This window comes from Macrobrachium rosenbergii, chromosome 2 (assembly GCF_040412425.1).
Source record: "Macrobrachium rosenbergii isolate ZJJX-2024 chromosome 2, ASM4041242v1, whole genome shotgun sequence".
NCBI lineage: Eukaryota > Metazoa > Arthropoda > Malacostraca > Decapoda > Palaemonidae > Macrobrachium > Macrobrachium rosenbergii.
This window is the reverse complement of record NC_089742.1, coordinates 87,682,827-87,709,808: the sequence shown is the minus strand read 5'-3', so window position 1 is coordinate 87,709,808 and position 26,982 is coordinate 87,682,827. Positions and strand designations below refer to the sequence as shown.

At 39.4% G+C, this 26,982-nt stretch overlaps 1 protein-coding gene across 1 annotated transcript in view; it reads left to right on the top strand.

Moving 5' to 3' along the window:
- Positions 1-26,982, top strand: part of Mat89Ba (nucleolar protein 6 Mat89Ba) — a 449,315-nt gene that overhangs the window by 395,049 nt on the left and 27,284 nt on the right. The window contains exon 20 of the mRNA XM_067121881.1: positions 20,589-20,690. Coding sequence (XP_066977982.1) covers positions 20,589-20,690 — 102 coding nt within the window. The remainder of the gene's footprint in view (positions 1-20,588; positions 20,691-26,982) is intronic.

Genomic DNA, 26,982 nt, shown 5'->3' with positions numbered 1-26,982 from the left:
AATTTCATGTAGAATACAACAGAAAATAACTCATGGTTGTAGCTTTTATCAGTTTTGAAATATTTTCATATAAATCACGATAACTGCCAAAAGTTCAACCTTCGGTCAACTTTAACTTGACCAAAATGGTAAAAAAACGCAATTATAAGCTAAAACTCTTACATTCTAGTAATATTCAATCATGTACCTTCATTTTGCAACAAACTGGAAGTCTCTAGCACAATATTTCAATTTATGGTGAATTTCTGAAAAAAACTTTTCCTTACGTCTGCGCCGCAGTAACTCGGCTGAACATCTCAGAAATTCTTTAAATCACGTTGTCATAATGTTTGCATCGTTTTACATTAGTCGTTACATAAACTTTTATATATGAAAATGTGCGCAATTTCATGTAGAATACAACAGAAAATAATTCATGGTTGTAGCTTTATCACTTTTGAAATATTTTCACATAAATCACGATAACTGCCAAAATTTCAACCTTCAGTCAACTTTAGCTCGACCGAAGTGGTCGAAAAAACGCAATTGTAAGCAAGCTAAAACTCTTACATTCAAGTAATATTCAATCATTTACCTTTATTTTGCAATAAATTGGAAGTCTCTAACACAATATTTCGATTTATGGTGAATTTTTGAAAAAAACATTTTCCTTACGTCCGCGCGGTAACTCGGCCGAACATCTCAGAAATTCTTTCGTCACGTTGTCATAATATTTGCACCATTTTATATTAGCCGTTACATAAATTTTTATATATGAAAATGTGCGTAATTTCATGTAGAATACAACAGAAAATAACTCATGGTTGTAGCTTTTATCAGTTTTGAAATATTTTCATATAAATTTAGAAAAAATTCGACCTTCAGTCAACTTTAACTCGACCGAAATGGTCAAAAACTGCAATTGTAAGCTAAAACACTTACAGTCTAGTAATATTCAATCAATTAGCTTCATTTTTCAATAAACGGGAAGTCTCTAGCACAATATTTTGATTTATATACCAAAATCATCGCAATTTAGTGTACAATACAAAGAAAAAAAAATTATCCGTTAGCTTTAACCGTTTTGCTCACAGCGCGATTTGTATAAAATTATATATGAAAATTTTTTTTGCGCTGTCATATATTTCAATATTTATATATGATAATGATTTTTTTTTCATTTCTGATGGTTGCATACTAAACTTCAGGCAATGACAAAAAGGAGCCAAAATGAACTCTTAATCTTAAAAACTAAGCGTGCTGTGATTTTTAAAAAACTTTTTTCTTGGCGCTAACTCCCGAACGCCGCCGGCATACGGGAGACGTTTTTGTAAATAGAGGCTCGGCGTTTAAGGGTTAATGCACTGTACAATGAAAAGCTGTAACACACTATATACAGTATTAGAGATTAAAAGCAAAGCAGAGTGAAAGTATTGGTAAAAATAACACTTGAGAAGCATATATTTTATGAACAACATACTGAGGGCTTGCGTTTCCTGGAAGTTCCCAGATAGAATAGCTTTCATTGCTAACTAGTGAATGTTTAATGTACAGAAACTTCCTGCCTTACTTGGTTAATCTGTTCCAAGACTCACAACTCAAGTCAAATGAACCCTTTCGAAGGTGCAGTTCTGAAGAAGATCGGCTGCCCCAATTTGAAGAAATTATAGAAGAGACGTCGTAGCTCCATCTTCTTCATTGTCTTCTCATTCATCTTCATCATCGTCTGTTTGTTTCATTCCACATAGGTGTTGGAGGAAGAAGGACTTCGTGGGCCTCCTTGCAAGAAGATCTGCAGGCCCTCTTTGGATTCCCACTCCATTTCTACTTCATTTAGGGGCAAGATCGACTGTCCATCTCCTACAGTTGACTCTTGGTCGGCTAATCATGGTTGTATCTTTGCCTCCAAGTTTGTTCCTGGTTCGTCTCCAACTGCCCCTCCGGGGTTAGATGCAGTTACGGTCAACCATGTATCTGTCAAGGATGACTCAAGGTTCACAGCCATATGTCTTCTACTGTAGCTACTGATGAGTGTCTCCCAGTTCCTGATTCTTGTGTGGCAACGCACTCTGCAAGAGAAGTCTCCTCTAAGAGCCATAGCTCTACGGATCTGGCTCCTACTCAAGAAGTCGAAGTCATTTCATCTTCTCCCATTCATCCTGCTCAAGAAACAAGGGTTAAGACCATGACCATAAAGAAAGACGAAGTAGCAGCCGTAAAGAAGTCGACATCACACCTGAGGGAGTGTTCTTGTGGTCAGGACCATTCCTCTTTTACGACAAGTAGTCCACAGTCTTGTTCGCACGGTATGACTATTCTCCACTTAACGAGAGTCCTTTACAGTCATAGAATCAACAATGGCCGTCCTCTCCTTTAACATATAGTCCATGCCCTCATTCTCACAGGCGAGACCATTACCAAGACAGCCTTCTTGTTCATTAGAACGATATATACCTAAAAAAGTGTTAAGCCCTGATCGTTCCTATGCTCCAGGAGTGAACAGTGACAGGCTGGATTGAGAATCTCATGGCCTGGAAGCAGAAGGTTCTCTCCCTCTCGATGCAGACAACCAAGAACACAGTCTCTTCTGGTTCAGATTATCCCTCGGATCCTGAAACCCTTGTGGGGCCCAAGAAAGAAACGAAGGCATTGTTTGGGTTGCCATGTTCTAACCATGCTGAATGTTTTCTTAACCAAGTGAATTCTCTCTTGATGGGACCATGCTTTTCGGTCTAGTAGGTCATGTAAGTTGCTCCCTCCTCTTTCACAACATAAACGTTTTTACTTAACTCATAACATTGCGTTGTAAACAAGGCAGGTGGGTTCGGACTCAGTTTGCTTAGGCCTGGGTCTTTCTTTAGATCAAATCTGTGCAGAGGGCACCTCCTTTATGCACCAAGTGTCAGCTACAGTGGAATCAACTGCTTCTATAGCATTACAGGTGGTCGTATGGCTTAATCTGTGATCAGTGACAGTTGGCAAGATTTCTTCTGCCATGTTTAGCAACAATGAGGGGAGTGCCACCTTTCTTAGACTGTTGCAGTCCTGTGGCAAGACTATTTCTTATTTGGCTCACCTAACAGCAAACGTGTGGGCTAATCGGATATGGAAGAGGAGAGATGCTGCCCTCTCCAAGATCTCCAAGTTTGTTGGCCCTGATTCTACCTTGGCACTGAGGAGTGGAACAGTTCTAGGATCTTCGTCACTCTTCCCTAAGGACCAAGTTGAGGCTGCAGTAGACAGACAAAGAGCAGACAATAATGACTGTCAGGTTCACCAGGCTGTTATTAAGTCTTCTGGTCCTTCACGTGCCAATGTAGCTCATCCTAGATCTCAGGCTGCTGCTTACCCTTTGCCTAAGAGATCTCAAGCCACGACAGGTCCTCGTAGGGGCCGCCAGCCTTCGCCTGCACTTGCTAAGAAGACAACTCAGTAGTGTCCCTTTCAGCTCCATCCTACCAGAGCAGGGAGAGAAGGCAGAGGCAGGGCTAGAGGAGAGAAATACTCGCTGCTGTTGGTGGGGGGTGTGCCTGGCAAGCCACTGGGCAACTTGGCAGCAGCATGGAGCAGAGACCTGAGTAGTAGATGTTCTGCAGGTGGAATATCTACTCCCCTTCGAGTTTCCTCCTCCTCTCTCCAACTGTCCATTCCATCAAAGAACATATGTTCAGGATTCACCGAAGGATCTGGCTCTCTGAGAAGAAGTGAAGGTAATGACGGAAAAAGGAGCTGTGGAGGTCAGGAGGGATCAATCCCCAGGTTTCTACAGCCCGATCGTTTTAGTGGCAAAGGCACTGGGGATTGGAGACTGGTCATAGACCTGTCTTCCCTAAACCTTTTCATCAGAAAGACTCAGTTCAAGATGGAAACGTCCTGCACAGTTTTAGCATCCATCAGGAAGTCCGACTTCATGCTGACAATAGACCTGAAGGATGCTTACTTCCAGATTCCAATCCATCAGTCATCTTGCAAGTTCCTTTGCTTCATTCTGGGAGAGGCAGTGTATCAGTTCAAGGTGGTTTGCTTCAGCTTCTCTACTACCCCATAGGTGTTCACAAGAGTGTTCACCCTGATTTCGATCTTGCCTCATTTACACGGGATATGCATCTTGAGATACCTTGACAACTGGGTGGTCCTGGTGAGTTTTCGGGTAAAGTTGATCCAGGACGGAGACTGTCTACTCCAATTTTGTCAGAGCTTAGGGATAGTTATAATATAGAGGGATGAATAAATTTGTTTGTATTTAGCATTTCCCAATGTTTTGTGAGAGAGAGAGAGAGAGAGAGAGTGAGTGAGTGTAATTGTCGTTAGTGTGTGCTTCGGTTGTTGGAAGAGGGATGGGGTCGTTAGTTTGTTTACGGTGCTGTCTGTCTGTGCAAATGTCGAGGAAGTTTTTTTTCGGTTTTGAGGGAGTCTTGAGCTGAGTTGTGTGCAAGGCGGACATTGATGGTGGATTATTGTATGTTTCGTGAGCCGTGTGTTTTCCGTTGGATGTCATTGTTGTCTGTGCATGTGTCTCTTTCTTTTTGCTTTTTTTTTTTTGGTTTGAAAGTCTGTTTTTTCGGTTTTGTTTGTGTAATCTTGTCTACTGTGTTGGCGACCGTGGACACGTTCATCCATCTCCCAGCAACCAAGGATCAGAGTGAGTATTGTATGTGGTTATATGTTCTGTGTATCTGTGTTGTGTATTGTTTTTGTGTTTTTTAAATTCCGCCACATTATATTTGGCGCCCAACGTGGGGCAGCTGGTGTTGCAGCTGCAATTGAGATTAGTGGCTAGTAGTGTGACTGGAGGGAATGGAAGAGGAACTGGTGAGGTTGAGAGAGGAGTTGCGGCTGGCAAGAGAGGAGAATGGGAGGCTGAGGGGTGAGAATGAGGAGTTGAGGAGTCAGTTGGAGGAGATGGGGGAATGCTAAGGAGTGCAAAGAAGAAATGAAAGGGGAGATGAAAGAGTCAGAAGAGAGAATGGAAGACAGGATGGTAGAGAGGATGGATAAAAGTTGGAGGGAATGATGAAAAGTGTGGAAGAAATGGTGAAAGGTATGTTCAAGGGTGTTTTTGGAGAAGGGGCTGTTGGAGGCAGGTCCTCTGGAACGTGTGAAGTGGCAAGAGAGAAAGAAAAGGAGGAAGAAGTGAATGGAAGCGTGAGTGATGAAAGTGATGCAGAAATAGGAAGTAAGAAACGAGAGAATGAGAGGCAGGGTAAGGAAAGGGAATGAAAAGCAAGGGGAAGGAACAGAGGGAAAGTAAGGATAAGTCAGGGGGGGAAGAAAAAGGGAAGAAGGGAAAAGGAAAGGAAACTGGTAAGAAGGGCAGTGGGAAAGGCAGGAAAGAAGGAGAGGGTGAAGATACTAGTGATAGTGAGGTGGATGGAGGTGAATAGATAAAAGTGGATAAAAAGAGGAAGAAGAAGAGTGTAATGAGTAAGATGAATGTAAGTGGAAGTGGACTCTTTGTATTGGAAGAGGGTATGAAAGGACAGAGTGAAAGTAGCGAAAGTGAGAAAGAAGTGAGAAAGGCTATGTATGTGAGGGAGGTACCCCGGTGTGAAAGGTATAATGAGTATGGAAGTAGGGATGTGCATGATTTCTTTAGGGAGTATGGAAGGTTTTGTCAGGATAAGTATGGGGAGAGTAAGAGAGTGTGGGCACGAGAATTAGGAGAATATTTGACTGGGTTTTTGTTTGATATGTATAGGGTTATTAGGAGTGTGGGAGATGTTGAGTATGACAAGGTGAAAGCTAGACTAGTTGAGCAAGCGAGGCGTATGAAAGCAAGTGTTAAGTATAAGAGGAAGAATGAATTTGATGAGGCAAGAATGAAAGCTGGGAAACCTTGTCACTGTATGCTTGTAGGCTGGAGACGTTGGCAAGGAAGAAGTTTGGGGATGATGGGATAGATGAATGTAAGGAGTTAGTACGGAAGTTGTTAGGGACAGTGCCAGATGGAGGTAGAGAATTTGTGAACTTGAAGCGGAAGGAGAAGAAAAGATGGACGAGTGAAAGGTTGACTTGGGGAGAAATTTTGGAAATTGTAGAAGATTATGAGCTTGACAGGGTTATAAAGAGAGCAGAAGTGTAAGTGTAAGGGCTGGGGTAGATGAGAGAGTGCCAGAGTTTGGAAGCTTTAGGGATGCAGTGTTGAGGGGCCCAATGAGAATGGCTGATAGTGTAATAGATAGGAGTGTAAGAGCAAGTAATGTGGAGGTGCCAGTGAGGATGAATGTTGGGTTTGTAAGGGAACAACAGGTTGGACGGGTTAGGGGTAGTAGTGTACAAAGGGAAGGTCGGTGAGTGGAAGTCGAGCGAAGTGTTTTAGATGTGGAAAGGAAGGACATACAAAGAATGAGTGTAGGTGGGCTTAGGAGTGTGTTTGGTGTGGGCAGTCGGGACATTTGGTAAGTGAGTGTGTACGAAAGATAGGGGTTAAATGCTACAGGTGCTGACAGGTGGGTCATATTGCTAATGGTTGTAGGGGTACCCAGTGAATGTAATATGTGGCAACTGTGGTAAGAATGGGCATTATGCGAGAATGTGTTCAGAACCGAGGCAAAGTGTGTCGAATGTGGAATGGAAGGGCATGTATCAAGTGTATGTAGACGAAAGAGGGTGACTGTGACAGCAAATTCGGGAAACTGAGTATGAAGGGGTTCAAATGGGTGGATCCTCTAGGATGCAAGCGGTGCGTGTGATGCATGTACGTGAGGGGTTGTTGCATGAGGATCAGCAATTTGTTTTGATAGAGTATGGTAGGAAACGTAAGAAAGGGAAGAGCGACGTGAAGCGGAATGATCGTATGTTGTGTGATAGGGGTGTGAGTGCCAAAGTGAAAATGAGTGATAAAGCGTGTAATACGGATGAATGGGATGGTATGAATAGAACATATAGCATATGCGGGTTTGATATAACTGAGTTGACTGAACGTGTAGGGGTGAGTGAACGGTTGGAGGTGAGCGAAAGTGTAAGAGTAAGAGAGCGTAGCAGTGATAGACGAGTGATTGAAAGCATGAATGAATCGTTGCAAGAATTGGAAAGGTCAATGAGCGAATGGGATGGGTTAGTTGAAGAATTGGGGAGGTATTTGGGAACGAGTTAGAGGGTATAGATGAGATTGTGGATGAAATTGAGAGTGGTAATAGTGAAGAAGATAGCGTGAATCTGAGAGAGAATGGAGGAGAAAATGTAAATCTGAATGTTGCTGGAAAGAGAGCGAGTCTGAGAGAATGATTGCGTGCCCATGAACATGATCTAGAGGACCTGCTAGTGAGCATCCGTGGGTGTTGCGTAAAAGGCGATTTGAATGCAGTGTGAAAGGTGTTGGTTGGGGAAATGCTAAAAGGGGGAGAATTATAGAGGGATGAATAAATTTGTTTGTATTTAGCATTTCCCAACGTTGAGAGAGAGAGAGAGAGAGAGAGAGAGAGAGAGAGAGAGAGAGAGAGAGAGTGTAGTGATCGTTAGTGTGTGCTTGGTTGTTGGAAGAGGGATGGGGTCGTTAGTTTGTTTACGGTGCTGTCTGTCTGTGCAAATGTCGAGGGTTTTTTTCGGTTTTGAGGGAGTCTTGAGCTGAGTTCTGTGCAAGGCGGACATTGATGGTGGATTATTGTATGTTTCGTGAGCCGTATGTTTTCCGTTGGATGTCATTGTTGTCTGTGCATGTGTCTCTTTCTTTTTGCTCATTTTTTTTTTGGTTTGAAAGTGTTTTTTCGGTTTTGTTTGTGTAATGTTGTCTATTGTGTTGGCGACCGTGGACACGTTCATCCATCTTCCAGCAACCAAGGATCAGAGTGAGTATTGTATGTGGTTATATGTTCTGTGTATCTGTGTTGTGTATTGTTTTTGTGTTTTTTAAATTCCGCCACAATAAAATTGGAGAAGTCAAATCTTATGCCCAGCCAAAGAACACCGTAACTGGTCATGCTAATAGACAGCAGCGGCGAGGGTCTTTCCATCCGATCCATGCATCGACAAGACCATTGTACTGTCCTTCCTTCCCAGACAAAAAGAAATAGCACGTCAGTGGCAGATCACTTCAGGTCACCTGTCGTCCCTGGTGAAGCTTGTTCCTCACAGGCGTCTACACCATCGATCTCTTCAGTGGAGATTAAAAGAGGTTTGGTCCCCATCAAAGGATTCTCCCTTCTTCCAAGTTCCTCTCTTAAAGGAAGTGAGACAGGACTTGGTGTGGTGGCTGGATGACCAAAGGAGTGCCCCTTCACACTCCCCCTCCAGAGATTCTTCTGTTCTCAGGTGCCTCGAACGATAGTTGGGGGCCACACTTGGAAGATCTGACTTCAGGTGTGTGGGATCACCAAGGCAAACAGCTTCACATCCTGTCAACTTCATGAATTGACAGTACAACTGCACCAGGGGGCAGTGATTCACTCGATGGATCTTTCAGCCAGATACATTCTGGTAAAGAGGAATGTAATGGCAGACAAGCTTAGTTGGTAGGGTCAAGTGTTGGAGACAGAGTGGTCACTACACCTGGAGATGGCAGAAAGGTTGCTCCATATGTGGGGAAGGCCAATGACAGATCTTTTCGTGACCCTATACAACAAGAAACTGGAGGTGTTTTATTTGGTCATTCTGGATCCTTTGGCCGTGGCAGAAGATGCTCTGCAACATCCTTGGGAGAATCTGGATGTTTACACCTTTCCTCCCTTTTGCCTGATTCATCAGGTAATCAACAGGGTAATGATATCTCAGACCTCAAAATGACCCTGGTGGCTCCTTTGTGGCCACATGCCTAGTGGTATCCTGACCTGCTGGCCTGCTGACCAAGGCACTGAGAGAGATTTACTCCCCTGGCACAACCTCCTCTGCCAACTGGACATCAAGAGGTTTCACAGTCTGTAGGTTCCCTATCTCTTTGTGGTTTGAGACTATCCAGTATCTCCTGCGAGCAAGAGGCTTTTCTCGTAGAGTAGCAACAGAAATGTCTGGCTATCTCAGGAAATCTTCTACAGCCATGCACCTATGGAAATGGGCCTTCTACTGTGATTGGTGTCATCAGTGGGGTTTCCTCTCTGGTCGGAATATCTATTCAGCAAGCAGCTGACTTCCTCATGATGTGCGCCTGAAAGGGGTAGACCTTTCCTCCTCATGTGATAACTCTATGCTCCTCAAAAGTCTCGAATAGTCCTGTTCCCCTGCCTAACTGGGATTTGACCCTGGTCCTTAGCAGCCTGACTTGTGCACCATATGAACCCTTACAAGGTTCATCAGACAGAGATTTGACCCTCAAGGCAGTATTCTTACTGGCCTTAGCCTCAATGAAAAGGGTAGAGGAACTTCATGGCCTCTCTTTTAATGTTAAATACTCAAGGTATTGGGGTCAGTAGTTTTCGAATTTGAGATAACGCTTAATTTATCCTCCCACCAAAAGTAATTAAGTCTACCCATACATAAAGACTGAAAGTTTGTTTTGTTTATGAACAAATGACAAATTTTTAATCAGTTTGTATTTTTCACAACATACAAACCTGAGGTCTTTATGTAAATGGCCCACCACAAGCCACCCCTCATACAGTACCTAGGCTTGAAGATAACTAATGCATCACAGTGTATGCGAAAGGGAGAGAGAGGTCAGACACTTCACCTACTTTCACTCCCCATTGACTAACACACTCATGCCACCAACCTTGTTCTATTTTAAACTGGATCCAGCTTGTGCTTTGAGATTTTCACCAAACGTAAAGACCTCAGGTTTGTAAGTTATGAAAAATACAGATTGGTTAACCCTCTAACGCCGAGCCTCTATTTACAAAAACGTCTCCCGTATGCCGGCGGCGTTCGGGAGTTAGCGCCGAAGCGGAAAAAAAGTTTTTTTCAAAAAATCACAGCACGCTTAGTTTTTAAGATTAAGAGTTCATTTTTGGCTCTTTTTTTTTGTCATTGCCTGAAGTTTAGTATGCAACCATCAGAAATGAAAAAAAATATCATTATCATATATAAATATTAAAATATATGACAGCGCAAAAAAAATTTTCATATATTTTATACAAATCGCGCTGTGAGCAAAATGGTTAAAGCTAATGAGTTATTTTTTTTTCTTTGTATTGTACACTAAATTGCGATGATTTTGGTATATAACAAATTGTAAAACGATCAAAGCAACACAGAGAAAATATTACCACAAAATGATGCATGAATTCGTAACACGTGGACGTAAAAAAATGTTTTTTTCAAAAATTCACCATAAATCGAAATATTGTGCTAGAGACTTCCCGTTTGTTGAAAAATGAAGCTAATTAATTGATTGAATATTACTATACTGTAAGTGTTTTAGCTTAAAATTGCAGTTTTCGACCATTTTGGTCGAGTTAAAGTTGACTGAAGGTCAAGTTTCTCTATTTATCGTGATTTATATGAAAATATTTCAAAACTGATAAAAGCTACAACCATGAGTTATTTTTTTTGTTGTATTCTACATGAAATTGCGCACATTTTCATATATAAAACTTTATGTAACGACTAATATAAAATGATGCAAACATTACGACAACGTGATTTAAAGAATTTCTGAGATGTTCGGCCGAGTTACCAAGCGGACGTAAGGAAAAGTTTTTTTCAAAAATTCACCATAAATTGAAATATTGTGCTAGAGACTTCCAATTTATTGCAAAATAAAGGTAAATGATTGAATATTACTAGAATGTAAGAGTTTTAGCTTACAATTGCGTTTTTTACCATTTAAATTCGAGTTAAAGTTGACTGAAGGTTGAAATTTTGGCAGTTATCGTGATTTATATGAAAATATTTCAAAAGTGATAAAAGCTACAACCATGAGTTATTTTCTGTTGTATTCTACATGAAATTGCACACATTTCCATATATAAAACTTTATGTAACGACTAATATAAAACGGTGCAAACATTATGACAACGTGTGAAAGAATTTCTGAGTGCGGACGTAAGGAAAAAGTTTTTCAAAAATTCACCATATAAAACGAAATATTGTGCTAGAGACTTCTAATTTATTGCAAAATGAAGGTAAATGATTGAATATTACTAGAATGTAAGAGTTTTAGCTTACAATTGCGTTTTTTGACCATTTCGGTCGAGTCAAAGTTGACGAAGGTTGAAATTTTGGCAGTTAGCGTGATTTATATGAAAATATTTCCAAACTGATAAAAGCTACAACCATAGGTTGTATTTTGTTGTATTTTACATGAAATTGCACACATTTTCATATCTAAAACTTTATGTAACGGCTAATATAAAACAGTGCAAAAATTACGACAAAATGACAAAAGAATTTCTGAAATTTTCGGCCGAGTTACCACGCGGACGTAAGGAAAAAAGTTTTTTTCAAAAATTCACCATAAATCGAAATACTGTGCTAGAGACTTCCAATTTGTTGCAAAATGAAGGTAAATGATTGAATATTACTAGAATGTAAGAGTTTTAGCTTACAATTGCGTTTTTTTACCATTTCGGTCTAGTCAAAGTTGACCAAAGTTTGAAATTTTTTGTAGTCGACGTACGGTACATCCACTCGGCACCCAACAGACAATTTTAGTCGACGTATGATACGTCCAGTCGGCGTTTAAGGGTTAATAATTTGTCATGTTGACATCCAATAAACCCCTATAAGCAACCCCATAATGTTGTTAACACAAAAAAGTAGGTTGATTGCTCAGCATTAGTATCAACTCTTTGATAAATTAATACAATATGATAGGTGCTAATATAAAAAAAAAAAATGGATGTACTTGATGGAAATGGGAGGAGCAACAATTCCATATAAATCAATTGTTAATAAAATGAAAAAGCAAAAAACCCAAATAAGGATCACAGTGTATATTACCAAAGAGTAAGCCCAGAATTCCAGGCTGTCCTTCCACCCCATCCACCTCTTTCACTTCTGCGACCAGAGGTGCTCCTAGACCAGCCACTCCTCCTCCTCATACAGAATGTAGTGACAAACGGAGTTAATATCCTGATGTTTGACCTTCATTTATGGACATATATAATGATAATAATAATAATACTATTCAATTTTCAAATATTTGCCTTTTTGTGAGTGCATTTCTTTATGAGTAAGTGTGTGGTGCATCTTCACCATTATCTTCATTCAGTATTGCCAACACACTGTACCTATTAATTTTTGCCATACAGAAATTAGCCATGAATGGAGTTAATATCCTGATGTTCAACCTTCATTTATAGAAAAATGATACTAATACTATACATTTTCAAATATTTGCCTGTTCATGTTTGCATTTCTTCATGTGTAAGGGTAACAACTATAAGGCAAGAACTTTATAAGCATGGTTGTGGTGCATCATCATCATCATCTTCATTCAGTATTGCCAGCACACTACCTACTAATTTTCCCTGTATGAAGAATGCCCACCCATGGCCTAGCCTCAAGTCTCATATCAGCTGTCATTAACTACCTTGGTCATCTTTTCACATCCACTATTTCAGCTGTATTCTGCCACATGTACACTCAGCCCAACACAGGCATCCAGCCATATATTCAAAGATTGTTCTTCGTATGACAAGAACATAGTTTGAGCTACAGTACTTGTCTTTGTCCACACGTGTGCCCTGCTGCACATACCTTCAAGCAGTATATGTACCTATATACAGTCACACTCCTTCTGCCAGTGACTTGTCTTTCTCTTGCTGCACTCTTGCAAAGGTCTTCAGGTTCAGCATGGCATCTCCATTTTTTTTTACAAATGCCTTTGCAACACACCTGCCATCATATTTTCTTTTTTTCTGGACCATCCTGTGACAGTACATACAGCTTCCTACCTCATGCCTGCTTCAGCCACACATGCTGAGTGGACTCTCAGCTATGCTTTCTTACTGAGTTAATTTGAAGCTGTAAATGACAATGGTCTACTGCTATGGGTCTGTGGGCATGTTAACTCCCTGGAAAGGATGCTCGTATGTTGGCAATTACTTTTATCTGGAGGGAATGTCAGCCAGCTTTTTCAATATTGGTTTAAGATAAGGCCTTCTTAATGGCAGACTCCCTCACCAGGAGAGATCATGTACACTCTTGACACTTCAAGGAGCATGCTGTGGACCTTTTTACTAAAAGCCTAGGGAAATTTCCTCAGCTCCAAGACCCATTGCAGTCTACAGGATCAACATTTTCGCACACTCGAAGTCTCTGCCAAAGGAGGCAACTCTGGTGCCAGCCATTTTTGTTATTATGCGTTTTCTTCATAGAGATGTCTTTCCTTTTAATTTAGAGCTCTTCAGGCTAGGACTTTGACCAAGAAGTTTCTGTGATGCACTCAGGACTCTAAACAAGGAGTATCTGCTGATGCATTAGGGAGTCAAATTTAGGAGTATCTGTTAATACATTTAGAATGCCTCCACAAATGTTTGATGTCACTTTATTGAATTCAACTGTTAGATATAGAAGTTGCAACCAGCTTGCAGGTGTGAGCACAGAAGAGTTTAGAAGATATGGAAAAAGAGCAAGAGGAAACTCCGTTTCCTAGGAGTTTTATCTGCTGCAAATAAAACATGGAACAGTTTACATAGTGCAGTTGTAGAAACTTATGATACATCTGGTAGCCAAATGTTTAAGCATGGAGCAAATTTGTTCCTGCCTTCTGGTGGCATCTCCTGAATTCAGATATATCAGTTTCATTTTCTGTTTCCTCATGTTACCTTTTGGAGCCTTCATGAGTTTATAGTCTGTTAACTCTGTCCTGAAGGGTATTCAAATGAAGATTTTAAGAAAGAAAAAGCAAAAGATTGAATGCATGATGTTTGTTTGTGTGATTGTTTAGCCATGTGGACAGGTAGCACAGTGGACAGAACAGAGATTTTAATGAAAATCTTTTCATGTTCTGGAATATTATGCTTTTCTTTATATTTATGTCACTATTTCACATCAGGTCTGTCTGAGTAATTTTATTATCTGATTTTTGTTTCATTGACTGCATAGGTGTGTCATCATGTCTAAGTTTGCCTCACTAAGAAAGAGAAAACTCTTAGTGAGGCAAGACTTGACAAAAATGCACACAACTATTCAGTCAGTGAAACAACAGTCAATAATAAAATAACTCAGACACATCTGATGTGAAATAGTGGCATTAATATAAAGAAAAACAAAATAATATTCCAGAACATGAAATGATTTCTGTTGAAAGCTTTGATCTATCCCCTGTGCTACGTAACTACATTGCTAGACAATCACACAGACAAACATCATGCATTAATTCTTTTGCTCGTTCTTTCTTTCTTAAAATCTCCATTTGAAAACCTTAGAAAACCACACTGAAGTCCTAACAAGGAAGAAGGAAAGAGTTAAAACACTCAGATATAATAGCTGTACAGTGAACCCCCCGTATTCGCGGGGGATGCGTCCCACACCCCCCCGCGAATAGGTCAAATCCGCGAATGCTTACAACGCCCCTCTAAAAATGCTTATACCTGTCTACCATGAAGGGTCAAACACCAAAGTATGCCTAAAAATACCAGCCTACATCAAATATACATTAAGCTATTACCTTATTACTGTATTAATATTTGAAATGATACTATTAATATAATTTCCAAGCCATCTTAAACATTTTATCATTACATTTATACGTACGTACTGTATGACTTACAGCTGTAGGTGAAAATAATCCAGTCCCCTTATGTATTCAGCTACACATTTTCTTTCATACAGTTATAAGCCATTCCATTTTCTTTTCAGGGGGAACCATTGGTATTTATGTATACAGTATGAAATTCACAAAAAGAGAGAGACAAAAATTTAAAAAACGTATGCACATTTTAAAAAATTTAATACTACTTATATTTGTACCTGTCTACCATTAAAGGTCAACACCAAAGTACTGTATGCCTAAAAATACCAGCCTACATCAAATATACATTAAACTGTACCTTATTACTGTATTAATCTTTGAAATGATACTAATTAATATAATTTCCAAGTCATCTTAAACATTTCATCGTTACATTTATAAGTACATACTGTATGGCTTACAGCTGTAGGTGAAAATAATCCAGTCCCCCCTATGTATTCAGTCACACATTTTCTTTCATACAGTTATAAGCCGTCCCGTTTTTTCTTTTTCAGGGGAACATTGGTATTTCGTATCGTAATTCACAAAAAGAGAGACAAAAACTTCTTTAAAAATTCATGCACATTTTAAAAAATTTCATACTGCTGTACTTATATATTAAGATTACTACATACGTAAATCACACGGGTACTCACCAGCGATGAATGTTGATTAAGATGATGATGATGAATTAGCTGTGCATTGCAATGAATAATGATGAAGATATGACTGCACAGCAAAGCAGAGTTGTTACAACTCATCTGAGGGTGCCTCTTCACCTTCAGGAGGCACTTCTTCAGTTGATTTGGGAGGCACGACTTCAGGCGGTTGGGGATGCGTTTCTTCAGGCGATTCGAGAGGCACTACTTCAGGCGACTGGGGAGGCACTTCTTCGGGTGATTTGGGAGGCTTTGGAGGGGCCTTCTTCATCCATTTGATGAACATGGTGATAGGCAGCTGCTGTCGCTGCTTTTACATGGTGGTGAGGGTTTGATTATAGGGCTCCCATGCTGAATCAAGCAAGTTTGAAAACTTTAAGGAGCGTTCCATAAAAGGATCCTATGTTGAAACATACTCCTGCATATCCTGAATCATTCTCTTCATGTGGGACAGATGTTCCAAAGTCAGGCCGCTCTCCTCTTCCTCCTGCTCCTTCCCTGAACCTGGCGTATCTTCTTCCTCACTGGCAGACTTCGTCAGCTCTTCCAAATCCTGGTCCGTCAGTGGGTCAGAGTGAGCATCAATAAGGGTGCCAATTTCATCCTCGGTGATGTCCTCGAAGCCTTCCCCACCTAGAATCCTCGCCAACTGGACAGCCTTATTAATGGCCGAATTTTGAATTTCTTGAGGAGAGAAGCCCCTGTAATCATGAACACACTCCGGCCACAACTTGTTCCAGCATGCGTTCAGGGTCTCCTTCTTCATGTCATTCAGTGGTCGGCTGATGATGCTCAGACATGTTGCAATCGTGAATTTACGCCAATATTCTTTTAGCGTAAACTCACTGTCACTGTCCATTGCAGTTACAAGGTGCTGGAGGGAGTTCCCGGTATAGAGTGCCTTGAAGGCACGGATCACGCCCTGGTCCATAGGCTGGAGGAGAGGTGGTGTTGGGAGGAGGAACTCAAACTGGACTCCCTTGTAAGAAAGATCGAGAGGGTGGCCACCAGCATTATCCATAATCAGCAACACCTTGAACTCCATGGCCAAGTCGTTCAGGTATTGCCTAACTTGAGGGATGAAGCTCTGATGGAACCAGTACTCTGTGAGGACTTTGGTGATCCAGGCCTTGGGGTTATGCATCCAGAACACAGGAAGCAATGCCTTGTTCTTATTCTTGAGGGCCCTGGGGTTTGCAGCCTTGTAAATGAGGGCTGGTTTAAGCATGAAACCAGCTGCATTCCACACATGATGAGGGTAACCATATCCTTCTGGGCCTTGAATCCGGAGGCTTTAGCAAGTCCTTCATAAGGTATGTCCGGGAAGGCATCTTCTTCCAGAACAGGCCAGTCTCATCCATATTGAACACCTGTTCTGGATGGTAGCCCTTCTCCTCGATGATCTTCTTGAAGGCCTCCGGATATTTCGCAGCTGCTTCAGTGTCTGCAGATGCAGCTTCCCCATGCAGAGTAACAGACTTCAGGTTGAACCGCTTTTGAAATCGTTGGAACCACCCTTGCTGGCCTGGAAACCTTGAGGCGCTGATGATGGTCCTGCTTGGGGTTCTTCCCCCTCTTCTTCTTCTGCTGGTTCATCAAAGCCTAGAAATTCCAATTCGCCTTCTTCAACGCCTTCCTCTGCCTGTACTACGTCGTCGCCTTCCTTAGCAGTTGATAACTGCTGGTGGAGTTGTCGTGCTTTCTCGCGAATGATGTTGGAGTCGAGGGGCACGTTTTTCTTCTGGCAGTCCTTTATCCAGATTGCCAGAGCAGATTCCATTTTCACGATTGTTTTATCCCGCACTGTTGCAACTGTCTTTGCACTACCGAAGTAGCTCATACTCACAGACTTGCGTATCTCCGCCTCTTTCTTCTTGATATATCTCACTGTGCTCTCATTAACACTGAAATGGCGACCAACCGCAGCAAAACTTTTGCCCTCTTTTAACATGTCAAGAAGTTTCACCTTCTCCTCGAGTTTCATAACAGACTTCTTTCTTTTAGACTCTTTGCCAGAAGGCTTTGAAGGAGCAGGGCGTTTTTTAGGAGGCATTTTAGGGCCGAATACTGCTGAGCACAAAGATAAAAAATCGAAAGCGGACAGGCCTTGCGGTTTCACATGGTAAGATGCTGTGAACTATACGCACAATCTGAAGATGATGCCGTGGAGCGTCTTCCCAGAATTCCGTGTTCGCGAGTTGGTTGTGAATGTTCAGCCAATCAGCACTAAGTGAACAGCCAATGAGTACCAAGGAAAATGAATGGTGCTTCTGGATTGGCTGCTTTGCAGATGACAGCCAATAGTATGTCGAGTATCACTGATCCTGGGTACACAGCGTCCAGCATCGCAATTTCTTTGTATTTGCAGAGAGGTGGCTTGGGTGAAGCACTTTTAAGAAAAACAAATATATATTATTGAAATTTTGCTGTGTTTACGTTAATATATTACAGTACTGTAATATTTGAAAATTAGTAAATCATTTTTAACTTACAAAATGTACTTACAGCAGTCATTACAGTAATATATACTTTACATACATGAAAATGCTACGCATACCGCAGATGTAAACATACATACCCTGCAGTATTCCTGTTGTCTTACGTATTTTAGATATGCTCACGTACTACCCGTAGTACTGTACTATACTATGTATCATCCTAAAACACTTTTTGTATGTAATATTTAAAAATCATCTTACAACAAAACATTTTATAAAATATACGTACTGTATCATGAAGGTCCATGTTAGTATAATACGCACAACCAATAGTACCATGTGTATACCGTAGCGGAAATTTCGGCAAATGACCCAATATAACCCGTTTTATTGCTATCTTACAACAAAACATTTTATAAAAATACGTACTGTATCATGAAGATCCGTGTTAGTACTGTATATGTACGTGCAACCAGTAATACTATGCGTGTACCGTAGCGGCAAATTATCGGCAAATGACCCAATACAGTATAACCCGTTTTACTGCTACTGTATGTCACGTTTGTGTGTTTTGCATGTACAGTACTATGGCCTAAAAATATTTTTAAATCGTGCATTAAGATGTCCTCTGAATGCTCTGCTTCTTCTAAGGCCTCTGGCCAATAGCCTACAATTACTGTAATGACTGATGAGAAGAAAGTACTGTAGACATGATTATTTTGTTAGAGAGGCAAAAGTCACGGAGAAGTAGCAGCCCATTACAGCATGACATTAATTGCGGTCGCCCGCATTGAGCATGAACAAGGTAAAATACTCATGCAGCCCTACTGTACCACCTTCGTTGCCATGTTCAAATACCTTAACATGACAGCGCCTCCTGTCATTCATCGTACTGCACAACTAATTCATCATCATCATCATCTACAGCATACTGAAATCAACATTCATCACCAGTTACTACCCGTATGATTTAACTTTACAGTACAGTACAGTACTGTATTATTTATTATTATTAAGGTATGCAGTGTAGTATTACATAATAATATTATTTAATAATTTCTATTACTATTATATGTACAGTACTGTAGTACAGTATTATTATTGATTTACATGATTATTTAATGTTATATTATACAATAAATATGAAAATACAGAATACTATTGCTATACAAAAAAGACAAAAAAAATTTGCATCCGCGAATATGGAGTTTCTCGCGAATATTTTTATAGATATGTTCCATGGAAAAACCCGCGAATGCGTGAGTTTCCCGCAAAAATTTTTTAGATAGGTTCCATAGAAAAACCTGTGAGTGGGTGAGTCCGTGAACCTTGAGAACGCGAATATGGGGGGTTCACTGTATCACGAAATCTTTTAAAACATTTCTGCAAGATACCAACTTTTGGAGAAACATAGGAACCAACATTACTTTTACAGGCAGCCCCTGAGTTAAGGTGGTCTCGACATAAGTCGATCAGATCTTACGATGCTTTTCAAAAATATTCATAAAAAAATTTGTCACCACTTTAAGGTGAAAGTACAAAGTTAAGGCAACATCAGGCTGGGTACTAGTTTCTGAGCTCCCTCATGTAAATATGTAAGTGTCGTCATCCTTCCAGTGTGCAAGTGAACTACAGGATTAAAGGTAAGGCTTCATCGCTTTTGGAATGGGTCTCTGCCTTAACTTGAGAACTGCCTGTATACATCTCAAAAGTCAGTTTCATATGAAAAGTTACACCTAAAATCATAAGAGTCATTGACATTTCAAACTGTACCATTTAAACGTAAATCAGGATACAAAGTAAAAAATGCTCTGGATCTACTCACTCTCTTACTTTGAGTTTTATAATGGTTAAGGTTCATGCCCCAAAGCCTACTCCACTCATGAATACATGCCAGATCTTCATTCAAGGATTTTGCAACCACAGACCTAAGGCACAGAGAAGGAACACCAGCTAGAAGAGTAGCATCATTGGCATATGCAATCGGCATGTTCTCCAGACCTTGCCACATGTCACTAGCATAGATAATAAATAGCAAAGGTCCAAGAACACTACCTTGAGGAACACCAGAAATGATAGTAGTTAAGCTAATATGCTGGCCATCGACACAGACCCCTTTGGGTTTTTTCCTTTCCACAGAAACATCTCCCTCTCAGGACTTTCCTTCTCAAATGAAGGATCAAGAATATAAGTAAAGCTCAGGGATATTAGAGAAAGACAGAATTATGCAAAAAAGTTGTGAGCTGCATTTGATTTTTTTATTTATATGTCCATTTAAAGAGGTTTGTGTCAATTAAATTTTTCATCCTGGCTTGGTAGGACATCCTTGTTTTCCTCACTAGCAAGTATTGGAAGAGTTTGGTGAGTGGTCTGGGTACGTGCAATGGGGTCTATCTTTCAGGATACAACTAGTTTGTTCAGTAGGAGAGTCCTTTATGGAAGTGAGGCTTTTTGTGATTAATGGGTTTGTATGAAAATTGCATTTTGATATGTAAAATAAATGTTCTTAATTTACACCTCCCTAGTTAGATAAGAGAACAGTAATGCTGCACACCTAGATGGTTTGTAACCCCCATCATCCAGTTAAAAGTAAACTACAAAAGGTGACTCAGGTTACTCACAATATATTTTATCATGGTGCATGTACAGTACTTGTGGAGCTAGTTCTTTGTGTTGATAATGCAGTAATGATATTTGATTTTAGAAAGGAAAATAGATGTGACAGAATTGAAATTTTAAATGTTATTAAAGCAATTGTTGAATGTTTGGTCTATGTTGAAGGGTTTGGAAAATAAACTGAGAACTTGTAAGTGGCGTGTATTTCAGACTGGTAAGTGGTAAATCAGATGGAATAAAAAAATGGCTTGGTTTTTAAGTCTCTAGTCTGCCTTTACTTTAAGGAACACCTATAGTATCAGTGGGATGATGTGACTGCAGTATTTTTCTTATTCATTTTGTTTACAGGCAGCATTTAGTCATCTTGCCTTATTCTTTCATGATGAATTTGGTGGAAATGTAATTGGATTAGTTTGGAAACCATCTGCACTGCAAGAACAAGAATTGAAGGTTAGTCAAATTTACTGTTCTTGATAGTTGTTTTATAATTTAAGTTACATAACACTGTACTTGGTGGTGACTGCAGACCTGGATTTTATATATTAGACTATGACATAGATCTGTATTTTTAACCAGAATATGGATTCAGTCACATTACACCCAAGCTTGTTTCATGAGTCAGAAGATTCTTAGAAAACCCAAATGATAATTTTGTTTTATTCATGATGATTCTAGGAATAGTAAAGAAAATTATGCTGTTGTGAAAGTGAATTATTAAGGCTTATTTTGTGTAAGTCATAGGTAAAAGAAGAATGATTTGTGTTAATCTGACTAGAATCCAAGAAGAATCTCTTAAATGAATATCACTGATCTCCATATAATAGCAATTCCAATATTTAGAGAAATATCAGATTTACTTTTGAGAAGAAAAAGAATTGTTCAATGAAAACTCTGAAAGAGAGGAAATAGAGTAGCTTAACCCCTTTTGGACAGGTAACATACATGTATGTTTACATATAGCTTTGTGATGGAGTCCGAGAAACGTATGTTCAAGATTTCACGCCATACAATTTGAAAAAAATTTGTGGGAAAAGCGCTCAGATAATTTCCATGGGCCAGAAATGAATCATGGCAACTCTTACCCCAACTCTAATAGCTAGTTGGTACAGCAGAGAGGGATCAGTTTGCCTGGAGATGTCATAGGGGAATGTTGTCCAAAATTCCCATCCAATGACGTCTCGTAAATATTTTACAATATACAGTACTTGGAATTTTGTTACTCCTTTTAGTTCTTATCTGTTGATATTGTTTGAGCTGTAATTATAATTTTACGAAATAAAATGAAAAAAATATTAGAAAAAACACTTATAACTTGGTAAAATTAGCATATCTTCATGACTGTCTTTTGGAGTAGAGGCCTCTCACTGGGTTGGAAATACTGTATTCACTTTCAACTCACCCTGGAAGGTACAGAAAATTTTTTAGAATTTTTTTCTCATACTATGTGTATATGCATATCTTTCCCTTTCCATAGATGAGTTTTTTTTTTTAAATAGGCCATCCTTAAATTTAGCCCAGTCTAGGAGTGTGCTTAATATACATTTAGCCCGGACTGTGAGGGTTAAATCAGTTGTCATCCTTACTTGTTACACGAACGATTTTAATTTTTCTGTACCATCTTATTTTGTTCCTGGAGAAAATGTGGCTCAACTAAAAGCTTTCAACTAAAAGCATTCATACACAATGTGGAGTCTGCATTTTTATTAAGATACACATATCTAAGTAAGGATGCAGAAACATCGCAGAATATACTGTGGATAATAGTAAACTACATGCAGACTCCATATATAATTATAATGTTATTTCCTTTTAAATACATACATAAACTATGTCTGCCAGAGCTTAATTGATAAATTCACAAGTAACAAAATTCTCTCTCTCTCTCTCTCTCTCTCTCTCTCTCTCTCTCTCTCTCTCTCTCTCTCTCTCTCTCTCTCTCTCTCTCTCTCTCTCTCTCTCTCTCTCATGATGTTTTAGCCTAATCATAATGAGACTGTAGCGAAATGAAAAAAAGAACAGTAAAGGAGCATTATATTGTACTGTTACACATTTATGATGAAAAATATTGTTTTATGCACTGTACTGTACTATACCTGAACAAAATGCCAATTTTAATTTCTTAGAGGATAACTGTCTTAGCCTGCTGTAATGCTCACCAGCTTTGCTGTTTTATGTTTTTGGTATGATGATCAGTTATGATGAAGAGAATCCAGTGCATGCCTGTGATGATGCTTAGGTGATGCAGTAGGGTGATTGTATAGGCATTGCAGTCATTTGGTACTCACTTAATCCTAAATGCTAGAAGGATTATCAGGATCATCATCTTACATGTTATTTAAATGTTGCCTTACATCACAGGATTGTAAGCTGTCTGCACTCCTTGGCGAAACTTTATAGTGTTCTTTGATGTGATCTTCCATATCTTTCTCTATCACATTGAAGAATCCCACACAGCCCACATTATTGGTTGTCTGTATTATTTTATCAACTGTGTTAATCCCTGGGAGGTCTTTGACACTACTGTTAACTTATATCTTCAGTATGCATTCATAGTTTTTTGCTTCAGTTCATCCGCTGTTCCTTTAATGAAACTTCCTGCATCAGCAGTTTTGAATGATATCCAGCAATTCATGATGATGGTCAGTATGACAGTCAGTATCAAAAGTTGTTTGAATCTTACTGAGTACTGAATGTACTAAGTTTATGAAGTCTTGACATACCTAATGAGACCCTGGTTGAATGGCTGAACTAGTGAGGTGGCGTTCAATGGCAAAAATACCACCTGAACAGTAATGACCAATGGAGATGGGCAGATTTATTGTCCATTATTTACATTGAAAAACTGAAGATGGCAAAACACATTGTCTGTTGTTGATAAAATTTGGAAATGCAACCTTTTCCTTTTCAATTACTTTTTTCACATTGGGAATGAAACATAAGTGAATCCGTTTAGTAAGGACAACTGCTATAACACATGTTATGAGCTTGTGTAGCCCTTGCTTTTCTTTTGAGAGCATGAGGATTCTTTGTGGGGTAAATAGCATGAGGCTGTATCACAAGTCTGGCTGCATCACCATATAGTCCTTAAATGCTTCAGAGGTTGGACCTGGTTCTGCACTTTTTAGAATATAGGTTCAGTTGGGCACCTTGGTGAAAATAGTCCTGTTTCATCACAGTTAAAGACTTATGGGTGGCAGTCTCCTCCCTGAATAGTGTTCTTTGAATTTGACCAGAAACTAGATAGCAGCTTCCTTACCAGGATATTCAGCATCTCAAGTAATATTTATAGTTTTCAGATTACAGTTGACCCCCGGTATTTACGGTGGATGTGTACCACAACCCCCTGCGAATAGCTAAAATCTGCAAATACTTAAAACCCCTCTTAAAACTGCCTATTTTGATAGTTCAGACACAAAAAAATTCTAAAAATGCTTATACCCGAGTATTTTACTAGTTTTGTCACAAAAAGTGCATTTAGTCATGAAAATATGAAAATACAGTATTTAGTGAATATTTCTCTGTGAAAAATACCTCGAATAGGCGAATTTTCTGCGAATAATGTGTATATATGTTCCATAGAGAAATCTGCAAATCAGTGAGTCCGTGAATCCAGAACCACGAACAGACGGGGATCGACTGTAAACCCATTTCTGATCCTGTGTCACTCCCCTGAGCGGTATGAATGACTTCATGCCCCTTTCATTTTATGTTTTCTTCCGTGAGTCCTCCAAAAAGCATAAGAGTTTTTGCTGTATTATGTAGCCATCAGCTGGCATCTTTATCCTGTTCAAAATCATCTACCTAGATCCTTAATAGCTTTTCCACCCTCAGTAAAGCCTTCATACACAAGTTTTTGCAGCCTGGGGTGCAACATCACAGGCAGCACAAAGATTTTCCTTATATTTTAGCACTTCATGAATTGAAGACTCATTCTTGCTAACATCCTGGCTAACACATACAATTTTTCTCTATTTTGGTCATATAAAGAATTTTTCCTTTTGGCTCGGAAGCAATATCATTATGACTCCCTTACCCTTTGGAGCCTTTATAATGGTAGATAAGGACTTTCTAGTACAAAGACACTGGTAAACTGTTAATGAAAGGAAGCAGGAAGAACGCTAGAAGCAGATATGATGCTTCAATTGGGAAGTGGACAAACGTGAACATGGATACAAAGGGAGGTTAATGATTTACTGACATGATGGAGGTCAGGGTGAGACCCTATAGTGTACTCCTTGTTGGGTGGATGGAAACCTATGAATATTCTTTTGCAGTTAAGGAAGAACAGGTCAGCTAAATATATACCTAGTTAGTCTCACTAGTGCATATATGTCACAGATTCCATGATTGCCTTTGACTGTAGTCTTGCCCAGTACCAGTGTTCATTAATACACACACACACACTCTCTCTCTCTCTCTCTCTCTCTCTCTCTCTCTCTCTCTCTCTCTCTCTCTCTCTCTCTCTCTCTCTCTCAAACAGAGTATCATGATATTTCATACTGAACTGTTCTAGAAGGATGTCCAAGTATTGAACAAATTTTTCAGATATGGAATAATGTAAATTGGATTAATTCATTCCAAACCCCTCCCCAAAAGCCATTTTAATTCACATATAAGAAGCCTAGCATAGAGAAATCATGCCAAAACTACACAAACTAAATAGATCAGTTAAATGCAGATTGATCGTGTCACTACATGAACTTAGGAGAGTTGATGGTCTATTTGTAAGGTGGTGCGAAGAATAAAGGAAGGAGAGATGTTATTGTTTGGAAGGGGCATGCCCTACCATAAAAAAAGCAGGCAACCCTGCTTCTGGGGGGTTTTTCTCTTTTCTGTCTCTATTACTGTCTTCTTGAAAATGTTCATAAACTGAGACAGCATTGTCCTTCAGCATGTTAAGTTGAGTTTCCTACAGCTTTGTCAGGTTGATATTTCCCCCAATTTTTACACATTTATTTTATTAATGAACTAGGGAAATCCTCTGTTGTTTTTCTATCTACTTTTATTTTTTGATCTGTTATCATCTCTAACTTTCCCATACCTCATGATGACTTATTTGTACTAAAACCACTACAAAACAAGAAAATATGAGACAGTTTAGTGGAGTTGTGCACTGATTGAGAGCTTCATTTAAACTTCCCACTTGCCCTCTGCTGCAGGTTGGAACCACATACATGGGACTTGTTTGAATTCCATACATGTTCTAGCCATCATCTTTTTTCATCCAAAAGTTGAGCAGAATAGAGGAAAACAAAGCAATATTTTACTTGGACAAAATGTCTGAAAACCAAATTGTACGATTTGAGAGCAGTCTGAGTACCAAGGTACAGTGCACATGTATATATATATATATATGTGTGTTTATCAGTTGGAGCCACAGGAAAAATTTACAAAAGAAATGACAGAGTGCCAAATACTGTTGCGCAATTAACCCATTCCTGTCCAATTGACGTAATATTACACAATAACCCCCTACCCCCTTCTTTTCTGACTGGCGTAATTTTACGTAAAATTTACCGACATTTTTTATGCGTGTGGTAGGGTAAATTTTTTTATTTTCGGACGGTGGTTTCCATAGGCTAAAGCATACCTTGGACCGTGTAACTCCAGGCATCGTCGCCAGGCAAGCAGTCCCTATACTGCGCATGCGCAATTCCTGGCATAGTAAATTTCTCACAATGAAATCAGCTGATCCTACCCACGTTTCTCTCTCGTATCTTACATTTTTTTATAAAATGTAGGATTACATTATTGGAAACACTCTGTTTCGTATCCTCTATTTTCTATAAATTTTTTAGTTCCTCTACTGTGCATGCACAAATCCATGGTGTAGTAAAATTCTCACAATGACATCAGCTGATCGCACCCACGCAGGCCTGGCAGACCACACTTCTGTCAGAGACCATGCGTGACGAGGTTAGGTAAACATGTGTGGCTGTTTACATACAGCGACGTCAATCGAGAACAGTTTCCAACATGCTTTCACAAAGTTTTTACGGTAAAACTAAGCGGAAATTCGTTAGTGCATCACATAAGAGACGTCTGGATTTTAGGCAGGGCTCTGAATCTCATTTTTCATTATCATATATATCGATATTTAGAGAATTTTGTTGGCTTTCTCATAAAAATAATTCATTCACCTAACTGTTATAGCTTTTGAGCTACGAACGATAATGTTGACAACTGTAACATTTTTTCGTTTTGAACAGCTTATAACGTCAAATGAAACTGTTGGTGTTACCAAAGCCATTTTCTTGACTCTCACTTTATTCCTCAACCTTTCCTCTACATTTTTTATATTTACAAAGTAATTTCTATGAAAAAATCCGAGCTAGGGCTCTTCAAAAAAATGTCTAGCGATAATTCTCACCATTATCGGGGCAGCGCTCTGTTTCTTACCCACATTTCTATCAATTTTTCACCAACTGGACTTATTCGTTTTTCATTGTTTTATATGTCGATATTTAGAGAATTTTCTTGGCTTTCTCATAAAAATAATTCATTCGCCTAACTGTTATAATTTTTGAGCTACGAACAATAATGTTGACAACGGTAACTTTTTTCGTTTTGATCAATTTATAACGTCAAAATGAAACTGTTGCCGTTACCAAAGCCATTTTTCTTGACTTTCCCTTTATTCTTCAACTTTTCCTCTATTTTTTCGTATATTTACAAAGTAATTTCTATGAAAAATAACCGAGATAGGGCTCTTCAAAAAAAATTTTTTCTAGCAATAATTCTT